Raw genomic sequence first — 16,686 nt, forward strand, 5'->3', positions numbered from 1 at the left:
GATGCAAGGATTCTTGCAGAAATTCAGATAGCAACGTTTGCACAGTATTTTTGGTGAAACATGAGAGCACATCAGAAATATCGAATTGCATTCAGAATACGAGGAATGCCCTTCTTATATCAAATAATTTTCCAAATTGGCGATATAATACACATTTCATGGCAAGTGATTATTTAACCGTCCTCGAAGTAAAATTTATAGATCTAATGATAACAACATATATTCACAGTTAGACTACCTTTTGAATAGAGTGCTCAATCCCAAGAAGGGAGAGCATATAACAATTCAAAATTTGGCTAGACAACCATTTGGCTGTTGGAAAAAAAAAAAGCAAGGTACACCAACTTGATGTGGGGAAACAAGTAAAATTCAGACTAGACAGTATGCAGGCAGAAGAAGTAGGCAAAGTTCGATAGCCAAAAATTACCAGTTCCAAAAGGCCCACAGAAGTAAGTGCTGAACCTGCAAAAACAACAAGGATCAATGGTAATACAAAACTGCACTAGAACAAGTGATGAACATCACTGTGCATATAAACAGACACGCTAAACCAAACATCCAGAGTAGGCACAAAACAGGCAAAGTTCGATAGCCAAAAATTGCCAATACCAGAGCCCACAAAAGTGTCAGGAAAACAGTACACTGGAAGTGATGAAAATCACCATGATCACTGTGTACATAGCAGTCAAACACTAAACAGACAAAAAACAACCGACGTTTCGACCAGATAAACTGCTCTTCTTCAGGGACAGACAACAAAATATAAAGCAAACAACAAGAACTACATGCTGTAGTTTAAAAACAAATTCAAGTCAAAAATTGAAGGCAAGGTCAAATTGAAATAAGTAGCAAACAAAGACAGCAAACTCAGAGCAAAATAAGTTGTGTCTTCTCTCATTGAGAGCAAATTCACTACGTTGTTTGACTGTTGTTTATTCTTCCATTCCAATGAGATGGTTGTCCAGCCAAATTTTCTCTACCGTGTCGTCTGACGATCGCCTTTAGGCGTGAAACTCAGAGTAACGACTTCTATTCTGGAAGGTCTACTTTGAATTTTATACGCTCTCCCTTCTTAGGCGGGTTCCATTTTGGAAAAATTGCGTTCCTAGCGGCAATTTTGCGTAAAAGTCGGCAAACATCTTATTTTAGTTAATTTTGGTATGCTTAACTCGAATCTGATGTCTGCCAATCAATATTTTGAGACCATGACCCTCAAAAAGACCGGCAAAAAGACCCCAAAATGAACACATAGGACACGGTTGTTTGATGTATATAGAATTGGCTTCATTATTAAGAAAATGCAAACTATAGATGGCGCTATTTACCATAAATCATATTTCTTAATTTGCAAGGGGTATGTAATCAATACTACCATTTAAACAGGTGGAATAGGTGAAACAAACAAGAAAGAAATTTTGTAAACATATTTCATCAAAAAATAAATAGAATTATTATTATTAAAAGCCTGAAAGAGTAATTTCCAGTATCTAAATAGCGCCACCAATCTTGTCATAAATAGATACATTTTTTATCCGAAAAAGCTTTAAAAAATGCTGTAAAAGTGAATAATGTTGAAAATAATGGGAAATTAAAGTTGAAAATGACTCAAAAGCATCTGTATACATTAATATTGACCGCTTTAAACTGTTTAAGCCTAAAAATTGGGTTGTACATTGTGTTTTGTTTCAAAAATTAATAAATGATCACATCAAACAACCGTGAGGATCGTATAGGGGGCAAAAATTACTTAAAACTGTTGTATGGGCATGAAACTTGGTAGGTAAAGTTGAACATTTAGAGTCAAATTTTCGGAATGTCATTTCGGGGTCATCCGAGGTCACCCATGGGTCATCTGAGGTCAATTTTCTAAAAACTGTCATATGGGAATGGAACTTTGCGGGTACAGTCAACAGTTAGAGTCCAATTTTTGGAAGGTCATTTCGGGGTTATCCGAGGTCACCCAGGAGTCATCTGAGGTCAAATTACTGAAAACTGTTGTATGGACATGAAACTTGGTAGGTAGAGTCAACATTTAGAGGCAAAATTTTGGAAGGTCATTTCTAGGTCATCCATGGTCACCATGAGGTCAAATTACTAAAAACTGTCGTATGGGCATGAAACTTGGTGGGTACAGTCAACATTTAGAGCCAAATTTAGAGCCAAAAAAGGTCATTTCGGGGTCATCCAGAGGTCAGATGAGGTCAAATTACTAAAAACTATCTTATGGGCATGAAACTTCGGGGTCACCATGGGTTGTTGCAGGTTGCAGGCGGTGGCGAAAGCAGGCGAGACTCGTGGTTCGAGTACCGCCTTGTTATGAAAATCAGAGCAACTTCTAATTTTTCACCCCTGTATAGCATGCAAATTGACCTAGGACCTGTTAAGCTTCATAACTTGATAACTATATGTCCTACGTGCAAATATGTTACATTTTTGTAATCATTAGACCCAGGCAAATAATTTGACATGTTTTTTAGTAAGCATGTTTAATTTTTAACCCCTATTGGAGCATACAGTAGGGGATTTGTGAGTCTTTTTTAGGGTCACGGAGTTCCAATAATAGCTTGGCAGACAAAATCTTTAAATTCAGCATGTCCGAATTAACCAAACTAATTTGGTTGCCAGCTTTTACGGGAACTTGCCGCTATATGCTTTAAATAAGCACACATTTCCAAAATAGAACCAGTCTATCTTGGGATTGAGCAAGGATTCAAAAGGTATTCTAACTATGAAAAATGTTGTTATTACGCTCCTGTTATGCAGTTGAACATTCTGTGACTATCTTAGCTATGATAGTACAGTAGTTTGGCTGTTGACACCAAGGAATGTAAATTCTTCCATTCAAAGAGATGGTTATCCAACCAAATTTTCTTAAAATCATGGCTGGAGTTCATCAGCGTCAGGCCAACTTACCACATACAAAATATTTAGAATCCTACAAGCCTTATTCAAATACATGTAGCTAATTTGTAGAGAAATTATAATTTCATGTAAAATTTTGTGTTTAACACATGGCTTTCGGCTTTACTTTTTTTAGCAGACAATGTTAGACATCTATGACATTTGATGATTTTCCGGATCACTGGATGGGCCTTTAAACAATATACAAAAAATTATGAGCTTTAATGTGACTTTTCTGATTGCAGAAGGAAGTTTAAATACGTTTTTTTATTCCATTAAGTTAAACAAAGAGGAGAGAGAGCGAGAGGAGAATGATAAGAATGACATAATAGAAAGGTAATAAAATGTTCATTTTCATTCCATGACGTTTGATTTTAGCACCAGCCGTGAGTCCAGTTGGTTTAAGGCTTTTGACGGTGTCGCAAAATAGAGTAACCTTCATGTGGGACCCGCTTACGTGTGGTAATCGGAGGGGCGTCGTAAGGTACCGGTATGAGATCAAACAAGGAAGTACGATTTTCATTGCTAGAGAGGTCAATGCAGTGAGTGCCAACGAGGGCGGCCTATCTCCGGGTACTACGTATTTCATCACTGTTGCAGCATTAACAGAAGCTGGAGACACCGGTCCATCAAGTACGGCGCTGAGTGTCACAACCGACTCCGGTACGATATACCGAACATTCCTATTTTGGAATAACTACCACTACCTACCACACTAGTATCAGACTTACCCTTGCCCTAACCATACCCCCTAACTCTAACCCGGGCTCTAACCCTAGCCCATAACCATGATAACCCTAAGTTCATTATGCGGGAATTAACCGTAGGTATCCAATAGATATGCCTCTTTTTTCTGACAATATGTTTTGTAATCAGATAAATCATGTTTGTGGACCGGGACTAAACATTATAATTTAATCGGGTTATCGTAGCGGTTCTGTCCTTGTATACACCACCGGGTTCGAACCCGGCAGTTCCCGACGATATTACGTTTCACTACCTGGAGAGAATTGATCAAAAATTGAATTCCCTCCTGAGGCTCGTATCTGTCAAGTCCGATCCTGACTCCACTTTGCAGCGCGATGCGATGCTTTTCAAACATAGCAGCATCGCGCGATGAAATTAAAATGTACATTTTAATTTCATCGCGCGATGTTGCGATGTTTGAAAAGCATGTGGGGTCTGTATCTCCTTTTAAGGTCATTCTACCGACCAGAAGCGTGCACGGCTGCGATGCGACGCGAAAAAGTTGAACATTGTTCAACTTCATCGCGGACCGGAATTTCCACCGCGCGATGAGAATTTTCACCGCTGAGCTCGTAAAACCTGGTCATGATGTAGTCATGTCTACAGTAGAATTCACCACGACCTTTGCAGGACTTAAACCCCATTAAAAGCTATTAAACCAAAATCATCCTCATTGAAAACAGCTCAACTATGTTAAATCAGATCTTCTCTGATTAAATCCACACTACACATGTTTCTGTTTTACTTGTGCAATGAGCAATGAGCTGGTATTATAGTTTCAGTTGGGTGAACGATTATAAAGAAAACAATACTGTGTGGGCCTTTGTTTACGAAATGAGACAATAGTCTGCATATTGTTAACCAGCATTCTTGAAAATAAGAAACATAATGGTTGCAGACTTAACACGGTTTGGAAATAATATCTTCATATTTTTGGTGTTATCTGTCGTTTACATATCCTTCCTAAAACACCAAAGTGCGAATATTTCCAAACACCTAAATTAGCTAAAATTTCGGACATGTTACAAAACTATTTTCTAGAATTTCAGGGAGTACTTTAAATATTGGCCGGTTATTTTTTACACAGTGACGTTAACTAGGCAATGCCCATATACCTATAACATGCACTGTTTGTAGAGGTCACGCGTCAATGGTGAGAGTACTGTGTATTATGTATAGGAAAATGGACAGTAACTGCAGTATGTTCAGTTTTTATAGCATCGCAGCATCGCATCGCTCTGCGATGTGGAGTTAGGACCGGGCTTCAATGAGTTAACCAGATCACAAGGATGTCATAATAGCTAGAGGCAGTATAGACCACTTGGCATCTGACGTCATTGCCCGGCAGTATGCGCGCGCATTATGGCAATTTCAATTGTTCTTTGCCCTGCAGTATGCGTACGCATCGTAGTCTGCTAAGGGCACATGCATTTTAAATCGCCCGCCACATTTCATATAGTACAGGAAAGCCATTGAACAGTGTAGCGGCTCGTTCGAGCATATCGATAGACGAGTCCCTCGCCTTTGTTGATAAACAGTGATGTCAAGTGGTCTATACACAAATGGGTTAATGAGTTACATAAAAATGACCTTGTGTGGTATTAAGTTCCCAGGAAGTGAGTTTGCCTGAGGCAATTTGTGGTTAAATGTTGATCCCTCACTACAAGAGTTATTACCGTTGATTTGGTTTAAAAAGGAGGCGAGACATGATGAAATCTCTCCAGGAAACAAAACGTAATGGAATTTATGCGCATTTCTTCCATCATTATAAAGTTTCTGGCCAATTTACGTATTGAATAATAATTGAAGATACAATATGCAGGTATTGATAATGACGTAAATAGCCCCAGAGGAGCTGAACAGCGATTCAAAACTATGGGGATCTTTTGTGAGAGATTTGACCACTATAAAAGTGGTCATTGGGTGAAAAGCCCCTGAAAATGTTGGTCATACAGTGAGACCTGTACAATGTTGGGCCCTAAGCATTTTAAGAATACTTTGAACAAAAAGAGGTTAATGCATGAAGGCTAATTATCATTTCGTTTTGTTTTTTCTAGCACCGGGTGGAGGGTTTCAAAACCCTACCACAGGCGCCATATGCAGAAGATGTGGAAGTGAGTGTCGTTCAATGTATTAATAATATTGTCAAATAAAAAACCCGGAAAAATCACAAAAAATAATATAAAACACTACTGGAGTAAACATTTACACATACATTTTTCCAGATGCAAACCTTTTCAAGAGAAATTCTGATCAAAAGTAAACCTTTACCCCCTCTGCAAATTATTTTTGGATCCTATTTTTTAAACAAATTTCACAGAAAGTTCATGTGGGGTATTTTGATCAAATTTTTTACATTTTTTGGCCCAATTAACACTCATGATTTAAAATGACCTTTCCATTTCTCAGGAAATCGCCGTATTAGACTGAGAATACTTTTGGCACGTATTGCCATAAACATTCCAGCCGTCTTCACTCCAGCACTGAACAATCCTTCTTCGCCGCAGTACCAAGTGCTTGTTGTTCGAGTCTCCATTGTGGTAATTATAATATAGTTGTAAGGAAGTAGTGATAGTGGCAATATGTAGTAAAGGTAGTAGTAGGTTATGGTATGGTATGAGCCTCAAGGTTTTCTTTCTGGACATTCATCATGTTCAAGAACAAGTTGCCGAGATGCAGTGCATGAACCAGATGAGTAAATTGACCTGCTGCCACGAAATGAGCGTAAAGTCACAAGTTGGTAGTTTCGAAACGCCCTTGGCTACTGCGTTGGTGTTCTTTGTTTCACACACACCTGTTCAACTTCAAGCCAAAATATGTCCTTTAAAATGGGGGCATAATGGGTCATTCTCGAAGGACATAACTGGATGCGGAGGAGCTCGGAGGCAAATAAAGAACATCAGTTCATTCAGCTAGGATGTCTCGAAACTACAAACTTGCGACTTTATACTCATTTCGTTGTAATAGGTCACAAATGGGCCACATGAGATGACCTTAAACAGCCATGAAGATCTCAGGTTATCCAGTGGTCAAATGTTGGGTATGCTACAGACCCGGAAGGGAACTCCAACTTTGGAGGTGACGCGTATGTAGGGCTGTTAAGACCCCCCTTTTCAGCATCGCTGTCACCCAAACACCCCATATATTTTACAAACACATGCTCGCTCCGCGCTCTGTCACCCGAAGACCCCCTATTTTTCCATTTGATCTGTCACCCAAAGACCCTTTATAAGTTCAATTTGAACAGCAACTTTCATTTTATATAATTGCTATACTTTTGCCAAATGAAACATAGCTAAATCCTAATCCTTTAGATCTAACTAACAATAAAAGTCAAATTTGAATATTTGGTCAATGTTTGGAATGCGGGTTATTTTTCGTATGCTGTGACAATCAAGCTCTAAGACTTATACTAAGACTAATTTCAGATTATGCATTTTTATTGTGGAAAACGCGTTTACTAATATCAAACATAAAATGTTAAAATTATGAGCAGACGCTTAGCCCATAACCAAAATGTTGAATGCTTTGATTTGTGTCAAGTCTTTGAATTTTGTGACTGAAATTGTTGGAAAACATGCCAAGTTTCTATCCCATTTTCCGAAAAATTGACTTTTATTGCCAGTTAGAAGTAACTAAACATGCTAAAGGATTAGGATTTAGCCATGTTTCATTTGGCAAAATAGGATAATATCCCCCACCCCCTCCAAAAAATAGTGCGGTATTTTTCTGGAATCAGGCAGGCACTGGATTCAAGAGTACATTGATACAACTAATACATTGTGAATAATAAAGTGGAATTTTAATTTATTGTAGTAACTTATTTAATTATACAATTGTGAATGAGTCGGAGCTCGGGCACCAGTAGACAGACACTTGTTTGGTCAACATAAACAATTATACACAACTTTGTACAAATTGTGTTATCGTATATTCAGTGATTTTAATGATTTCAATCAAAACAAAGTCGTAACAAAACATACCATTGATTATTTGTGTATGTGAGCACTGATAATATTATTGCAATTTACATAAAAATTACGCATTAATGTCAACACTTTCAGTTTTTATTTGTATTGTAATTTACGTTATCGTTGCATATTTACCGCGAATTAATGTTATTTTTAATTTTCCCTCTCTATCTCATTTTAGTTCCAAATATACTGCAATCGGTTTGTGGGATGCATTGGTGTGGTCATTATCCGTTTCTTTCCCGGGAGTATTGGCGTAGATATGGACTACATATTTGAAGAGGATTCGCCAGTAACGGGTGCTATGGTAATGGAAACGGTCTTAGACACTGCTAGTGAAAACGATGATGGGGTCGGTGATGGCCTATTCATAACACCTGCTGCCACGACAGTAAACGGTAAGTAAACCAATACTTTCCAGGTATTTTACAATTTTTAAAAAGGTGATTGAAATTTGATATTTCTTTGATCAACTTTTGTTAGTGATTTTTCCATCTCAGCAGTCAATTGACCTTGATTTTTGAGAAAATAAACAGAAGGATAATTATGTCATCTGCTGTTACATCTAGCACCAAAGTTTGGGTTCTGAGTGGTGTGTCTGATATTTTACGGGGGGGCAATATCATAATTATTGAAGAATTCGCAATTTATCATTTTATACCCAAATCAAGGTGTTTAGTTACCGAATGTGTTTGTATTTAAACAGTCCTAAGAACAAGGCATATCAAGTTCTTTTCTTATCTTTGAGTTGTCGGGGGGGAGGGCAATCGCCGGGTAAGACTGACCATCAAAATGGACCAGGGGGTGAGGCCCATAGGTTTCTACAGTAAAATCCACGATTTTTATTTCGCTTCTTTTGTAAACTTATCCATTTCCTTTTATATTTAGATGAAAATACGGTGAAAATCCCATGTTCATAACAATTTTAGCCGTTATAATTGAAAAGTAGGGGTGCAACACCCCCCTCGTAGTCCGTGTTACAAACCGGGGTTACAAAATATGGCTCAGTATAGTTCTATTGATAGCAATAACTATAATTAAAGACAGAGATAAAAAGAATTTATCGCGTCTGACGTCATCTGTCAATCAAATTCGAGCACGGTTTGTTTACAAGTGTCGTGATGATGACTTGCTGAACGCGGCGGTACAACCGGGCGCCTTATTGTTATTTTGCACCTTCAAACATGCAAACCATCTCAAAGGTTAGGTATTGATAGTAGGAAACTTTCTTTGGCGAAGGCACCATGTCAACAATGCCTAGAAAAGCTGCTTTTTGCCTTTTGCTGCTGTTCCTTTTCTCCGATCAGCACCAGATAGATCGGTCTTCCGTTTACGCGCTATTAACCTGTGTAAACCAATCAAAGATCGTAATTGACAGTGACATCAGACGCGATAAATTCTTTTTATCCCTGTCTTTAATTATCACAATCACGTTTATTCTCATCTTGATTGATTCATGCAGACCTTTGCCCGCCAAATTACTGTAGTAACGGCGGTACGTGTATCAGTGACTCAGAAGCTAATGATGGATTTTGTCTGTAAGTATATCGTTGATATTAATTCATGTTTCACATAGACCAAAAATATGCAGATCATTCACCAACAGGCAAAGTCCTGTGTTTGCTGAAAATTCTCCCATATTTTAACCCCTTGAATCTCTAGGCAGTCAACACGAATACTTTGGCCAGAGTTCTAGGGCTATGAAGGAAATTTCCCATTTTGGCTTCAGGTTTTGGCTTTCTGCAACGAGACTCGCACATTACTTTAAGCGCCAAATTTAAATCGTAATTCTACAGTGCAGTGTGCTCGATGTGATCAGATGATCTATGATGTGATACATAGCTGATACACTGTGAGCTACAATCTTAGAATTATTGTGTTGGGACACGTGGTCAATTTTACTCCTTGTTTCCATCCCCAGTCACGTAAATTTTGATGAACGTTTTTCAAACAATGTTCTACGTGCAGCTTCAACCCTCCTCTTCCCCCACCAACCCTCCCCTTCCCCCACCAATTAATGTTGCAGAGTCCAACACGGAGTCTGATGATAAGACCCAGATCAACATTGTTACGGGGGGAAGGGAGATCGATTTTAGTTCATGGTCCTAAACTGTCCCAAGACTAAATTCTATGAGTCTTCTATGATTGTAGCTCACAGCATAAAATGTCGCATTATCGAGTAGATTGTTGCTTTTGGTTCTGGTTGTTGAAAGTTCTGCTCTTTTATCACTATTTGTTGAATTCAGCACAGATATCCTGTTTTGTAGCAGATTGTGTGGCAATTTTAGCAGATTGATCAAAATTTGAAACATTTTGGAAAATTACTACAATTTCCTGTGATTTATCAAAATATCCTGTGACTTATCATCAAATTATCAATTATTATCAAATTATCAATCAAGCCAGTAAGCTAATTAACCATTTGAGCAAAAATTACAGCTGAGAATCGAAGCTCGGCTAGCTCGCAGTTGAGAACTGAAATCGTCTGTCACAGCCAACCCGTATTAAAATCAAACGCACATTAACAGTTACTGGATGCGCTTATTATATTCTAATTATCCGCAAACCTGTTTTCTCAGATGTCCAGACGGTTTTGGTGGTACTACTTGCACTGATATTGTTCCAGGCGGTGTTGACCCCGGACCGGGTAAGTTATCAACGGGCCTATTGTCGGTCACACTCAGCATTGAGGCCAACTTGCGCTGCCCTTTTGGGCTTGACAATATAAGTTATAATAAGTTTTTATAATAAGTTTTATATAAGTTTTATTATTATTATTATTATTGTTGTTGTTGTTGTTGTTGTTGTTGTTGTTGTTGTTGTTGTTATTATTATTATCATCAATGGCTCAGCAGGAAAAAGACGTACAGTGGTGTAGCGTCATAGGGGCACGGGGTGGGGTGGCATGTGTCCCCCCAATCGATCTCATTGCGATGAATCTAGTATATGGATAATATAAATGTGCTTTTTCATTTAATGACATAAAATTGGCAAAATATTGTAAGGATCAACCGGGGTTTTGACTTTTTTTAAACCTACATCTTGGTCAAAAATTTTGCGTGAATCTAGGCCGTTTTCAATAGATTTACCACATTGGCCTTGCTATAATTGAATTATGTCATCTGAATGAAAAAAAGTGTTTTTAACTTTCGTTCGATATAGAAACTTTTCTGATTGGATGAACGGAACATTCGGGGTTTTGACAAAACCAATCACAGATGCCGTATTTTCCATTAGTCACCAGCTAGAAGCTCACACAGCTCTTATGATACTATGCACTCAACCGTGTATTGTAAACATACTGTGTAGAGACACGGCATTGCTAGGCTAACTTTGCTTCGACAAATGCGTGTACTCAGGTGTATCGAAGTGGAAACTGGGGAAATTGTGCATATATGCGTTTATAAGAGAATCGTTTTGTAGCCAAACCTTTCAATATGGACATCAGAGGAAGGTGTAACATAAGCTGTAGCAAAGCTTGAAGACAGTTGGGGCCAAAGTGCATATTTGGATGTCCAAATGTTGTCTCAAACTCAATGGTGAAAAAACTGAAGATATGGCGATCGGTTTTAGAGCACAGTTGGCAAAGTTCAATTGCCTTCAGTGAATATTGCTGGTACCAACGTTCCCGTTCAGAGAAACCCTGTTAGAAATCTTGGGGTCATGTTTGATCCTGGGTTGATAATGAACTCCCATGTTGCAAATGTTATCTAAACTGCCAATTACCATCTCATCAACATTAGTAGGGCGAGCTCACAAAATGCTTACGGACAGAAGCAGCTAAGTTCGCCTTGCACACCCTTGTCAGCAGCAGATTGGGGTATTACAACAGCTCTTTGACAGGCATTAGCAAATCTCTCATCACCAGACTTTAAAATATTCAACGCACTTCAGACAGGATCATTGCCAAGCGTAGAAAATTGGACTCAATCACTCCTGAACTTGTTGCGCTCCACTGGCTCACCATACAGCAATGCATCATTTTTAAAAGACCTCCTTTTGGTTTACAAAGCTCACCACAAAGCTCCACAAACTGTCTCCCATGTTACATCTCTAAATTTGCTTCAACCACAACCAGTTCGTCGGTAACTACGGTCATCAACGTCATGATCTCCTCAGTTTCTTGAAGTCAGAACCTAAAAGTGTGTCATTCGCCCGGGGTCATTCGAAGACATCGTGTAGACCAAAAGAATGGGAAACAATCTTCCTAACCATATTAGAAATACTCAGACTGTTGGCATTTTCAAGAAGCTGCTAAAATCCCATTTATACCAACAAGCCCATCAGATTTAGTTACTTGTGTATATGCCTTTCAGCGCCTTTGAACAGCTGACTTTTTGTATATTGCCGCTTAATAAATTGGTATAGTTATTGTTGTAGCAAAGTGTGTGTTCTGAAGCCAAAATTCAGCTAAGCACTGAAGATTAATAAGGGGCGCACCATTAGATTTCCAGGGGGGGGGGCATGGGAGTTTTTTGAAAAAAACAAACTTTGCCCACTAGTGAGAAAAAAACAAACAACTTTGCCCACTAGTGAAAAAAAAAAAAAAATTCCCCCACCCAACTTTGTATAAAAATATACATTAAAATTGAAAAAAAATAACTTCGGTGCTCTTGGAGGCAAAAAAAAAAAAATTCCGCCGCCTTCGGTGGCGAAAAAAAAAAAATTCTGCCTGACCCAAACTCCCATGCCCCCCTGAGAATCTAATGGTGCGTCCCTAAGCGTGAACAACTAAAGGAACTGCAGTGCATACTTCAGCTTTTATAGTCTCACATTTGTTATACAATACAGTGATATCATCACAGTACACGTTCCCCCTTTCTGTACATTGGCCATTGGCCATAAACTTACAACAATACACGTACTGCATGTTTTAAGATTTGAGATCTCCACCCACACATGATATGTTAAAGCTATCCTATGTATTAAAACTTCCACGCCCTCAATTAAAAAGGCACTTTAAGCCTTCCTATACAGTAATCACTATGTCATCAATTACAGCTAACAGAAGAAGCTGCATTTTCAACTGAATATCTGAACAACTATTTCAATTATCAACCCCAGTAAATATAAGCTCTGATCTGATAGTGTGATAACTTTCATGCACATCTCAATCATTTGGAATTTCCCCCATTAAAAGTAACAGGCTAAAATAAAAACTCCGTCATGTTTTGTACAATGTTTACCCGATAACCGGCTGTTCATACATCTATCAAAACCAATAATGCAACGGGCCAAAATCGTGGTCAAATCCGGCTCGTCCCACAAAATGTTTTCTGGCATTAGGCTCGTCCTGTTAAAATACTGCTTTTTGATATCGGAAGTCAAAGAAGATACGAAAAAGTCAAGAAGACTTGGCACCCCCGGGATTCGAACCTTTGACCCCCCGCATGCCAACCACACGATCACGGACCGGTAGCTACACGGGTTATTGCAGCCCGGCCAGCAATTCCGTGAGCATATAACACTTGCCTCATCTGCGTCATCGCAGACCCTGGGATTCATGCATGCGCAGATTTTTTCATCGTGGTATTAACAGGTGTTAGGGTTAATGTTTAAAATATTGTCTAAGTTGTTTATTATTGTCTAAATTTGTATTATATCGCGAATTTAAAAAAGATCTAATTTTTTTGGATATCATTAGGACATTCCTCGTTATCAGAATACAATTTAATGTGTTTGATGTGCTCTCATGTCCCATAAGAAATACTGTACAATGTTGCAATCCGATACATATACGTCTATTTGCCACTGTGCAAATGAAATTTTTGTTTTGGATATCATCCGCTATAACCTTACTAATTAGTGTCTACTTCTTCAATACGTTTGTGTCTATATCCATAGGTATTCGTGATGACTCTCGTACTTTGGCTATCACAATTGCCATGACGACAATTGGTATAGTGCTCATCGCCGTGCTTATTGCGACGGGTTTCGTCATTTACATTCGAATACTCCGACCTAGAATGCTCGCCAAACGTCAGATGCAATTCAACGGGACACCCCACCCAACGGACATCTTGGGAGAGGATCCATTGCTTGTGGATCCGGTAACTCTGGCGTCTCCATGGTCATTCCGACAATCACTTATGGGCGGTGAAGCCTTTGTGGTAAGTAGATTTAGTATTACAGGTGCCTACATTACAAGTGCACTGCGTTTTTCTGCATAATCGATGTTATGGGGGTCTCAACTTTAGTTATGGATATATCCATATGGGTATGGATGTGCGGTAGGGATTCCAAAAAACTACCCACTTTTTAAACCAAGTTTATCGGAAAAAAACAGACCTGAAATACACATTTTTAGAAATATTTTGCAAATTTTGCTAATAAAAATGTGAGAATTGACACTTCTTCGAGAAAATTTTGGAATGAAACTCTTTTTGAAACCAAATGTTCATGAAATGGCTGAAATGCATCCGAGTCTAAACTAAATGACTGAAAATACACAGAATATGCATATATCAATAATAATAGTTTTATCATGTGCAAACAGAACATTAATAATTGGCTCAGCACCCATGCACAACTGAGTGGGAGTATTAAGGGTCCTAAGTGAATTGCATGGCGACAGGATGACCACTGGTCATTGACCAGGTTCGGTCTTGTTTGATCCTTGTTCAATGCCTGGGTAGATTCCCCCTGAGTGTCTGAGGTCTGCGAGCTAAATTGACCCCAAAGATTGAATGAGCTCCTGAATCTATGCAAATTAAGGCAGGGCTATTTTAAACCAATGAGATTGTCTGCATTTGACAACTAAATACCTCGGGTGTTGGTTGCAACATGGATATACAGTAGTAGATATTTGCATGGTCTCAAGCATCCCTGACCAGATCCGGATTAATGGTGTAAAAGGTTATGCAAGGGTCATGCACCTTCTAGGAAGTAAACATCTGCACAAGATTATAATTCAAACATTTTTGCTTGATAAATCCGTTAAATGAGTACTCACGACTTCAGCTTTCGCAAGGGTATGTATAGTAACCATTTTGTAAGTCATTGTATTGACCCATCTTGTACGTACTTCCCCTGCTATGTGATAAGCTGTTTAACCCTAACCCGACTGCGCCTCACTAAAGCTCACTATGAAGTTTAGCAGCAAGATTACATATTCCTGGCACGTGATAGAGGTTTAAACAACACTTGGTGAATCCGTTATGTAAATGTATGATGTCACGCGGTGCCGTTATATCCAATCGGCACCCCGGATCGGCACTATTGTCATGATTGTACGTCACCGTTTATCGACTCATTGCCGTCTGCTCATTGCCATTATTCTGTTTGAGGTGATAAACCTATTCTCCTTTGCCCTTCATTACATGGGTTGGGTACTGCTTGGGTGATCAATATAATTCCATATTGTATAAGAGGGAATGTTTGTTTTGCATAAAATACAGCGAAAAAGGAAATAGAATTTTTGATTTCCCTCGGCTAATCCTTGTGAAAAAATATGACGGCTAAAAATGGTGAGTTATGAATCTATTAAAGCACTACCATGATTTATAATGTGAGACAAAAATAGTGAGAGCAATGTTTATTTTGTATTTCACTTTGCAGGGACAACGTGTATAATGAATGGATTATGCTGAACTGATGCCGATAATATGTGAGGATTAGGCATTCTTGAAGATGACGATTCGATGGCTTAGCGGCAGATAGACTTATATGTGACATCCCATGTCAAAAGAAGACACTTTTGGGCAGGATCGTAAATGGCGAAATAGCCAAAAATCTGCTTGGGGTGATTTTTTTCACAATTCGGTTTGTTGCGAATTTGTGATGTTATTAATGTTTAAAATATTGTCTGATAGTTTCAGATCGGAATATAATTGGTATCTTGTATTTTTGGAGACATTTTTCAAGGTACCGTACTTCCTACTCTCAACATTGTCAATAATATTTTTAAAGGCCGATTTTCTCAATTTCCAATTTTATAAGACCATAACTTCAACTTAACTCTATGTCTTCGCTTAGTTAGGAATGTTCGATTTCATTGGGGAAAACGGCGTTGCATCTCTATCTTGAAGATATGTAAAAACCTCAAAATTGATAACCTGCCCAAGTGTCTCCTTTTGACATGGGGCACGTCACATAATAATGTCCATGATTGAATTATATTATATTACCAATATATGGGAGTGCCCCCGGGATTATATTACTTTGTTTGGAAATAAACACATGTAGGACTAGTAGCCTATTATTTTATTAAAGTGCAGTTTTGTGTTCCAGAGGTATTCAATTTGATTAGATTCGTACTATATAATTGAAAATAATTTTGCCGTTTTACGCCCAGGAACACTATTCGCTTTTCAGGTTTCCCTGTATGATGATGATGATAATAATAATAATAAAATCACATATAACTATATAGAATACATGATAATGAAGATAATTGAACTAAAATCATATCCATGTACGTAATCGGTTACAAATATTTCACACAATGAATCATCGCGTAGACAATTTCAAAAATTCAATTTTTCCCAATTTTGCCAAATTTACCATACAAATTTGCTAAAATAAGAGAATTTGAAAGTGTCTGCATTAAGCCTATTTTATGGCTTTTTGATGGGAAAATTCTAGAACAAAGGATCAAAGTCATTGGGTAACCGTACTAAAGGGTGGTTCGATATGACTCTGGATATGACTTTAAGAAAAGGGCGGGTCATCGGGTATTCTTAAAAATGATGGGGGGGCAATTCCTGCAAAATAATGTAAATTTGTTAGGCCTGTCTATTATTGATTTTGATAATATAGGGGCCTAAATATTTTTTTATCTTATATCGGGAAAGTTGTTTTTTGTTAGAAATATTTATTGTACATATAGTTTTATCTTTTAGGAATAGTGGTTCTACGTACATATTTTCGACTATTTAGTTATGTCTACAAATTGTTTGATTAGTGTAGATTCGCGGAGAGTCTTTATCTTTACCTCAATCAAACAATTGATTAGGCCTAATTAGCGGTATATGCGTATTTGGAAGTGGCTGTTATTTACAGAGCGCGGTTTCCTTGATTTGGATTCGCACGGCTGCGTCATGAAACCCGCGCCTTGCGCATGGCATCC

The 16,686-nt window shown here is 38.3% G+C and overlaps 1 protein-coding gene across 2 annotated transcripts in view; it reads left to right on the plus strand.

Annotated features, from left to right (window-relative positions):
• Nucleotides 1–16,284, plus strand: part of LOC140138187 (uncharacterized) — a 36,148-nt gene extending 19,864 nt beyond the window's left edge. The window contains exons 2-9 of one of the 2 annotated variants that reach the window (XM_072160109.1): nucleotides 3,280–3,564; nucleotides 5,706–5,762; nucleotides 6,058–6,188; nucleotides 7,801–8,017; nucleotides 9,082–9,157; nucleotides 10,199–10,266; nucleotides 13,464–13,729; nucleotides 15,177–16,284. In XM_072160109.1, coding sequence (XP_072016210.1) covers nucleotides 3,280–3,564; nucleotides 5,706–5,762; nucleotides 6,058–6,188; nucleotides 7,801–8,017; nucleotides 9,082–9,157; nucleotides 10,199–10,266; nucleotides 13,464–13,729; nucleotides 15,177–15,191 — 1,115 coding nt within the window. In that variant the 3' untranslated portion in view covers nucleotides 15,192–16,284. Of the gene's footprint in view, nucleotides 1–3,279; nucleotides 3,565–5,705; nucleotides 5,763–6,057; nucleotides 6,189–7,800; nucleotides 8,018–9,081; nucleotides 9,158–10,198; nucleotides 10,267–13,463; nucleotides 13,730–15,176 lie in introns of those variants that run through there. The other variant, XR_011856964.1, reaches the window with a different exon arrangement.
• The last annotated feature ends 402 nt before the right edge of the window (nucleotides 16,285–16,686 follow it).

This window comes from Amphiura filiformis, chromosome 17 (assembly GCF_039555335.1).
Source record: "Amphiura filiformis chromosome 17, Afil_fr2py, whole genome shotgun sequence".
Classification (NCBI taxonomy): domain Eukaryota; kingdom Metazoa; phylum Echinodermata; class Ophiuroidea; order Amphilepidida; family Amphiuridae; genus Amphiura; species Amphiura filiformis.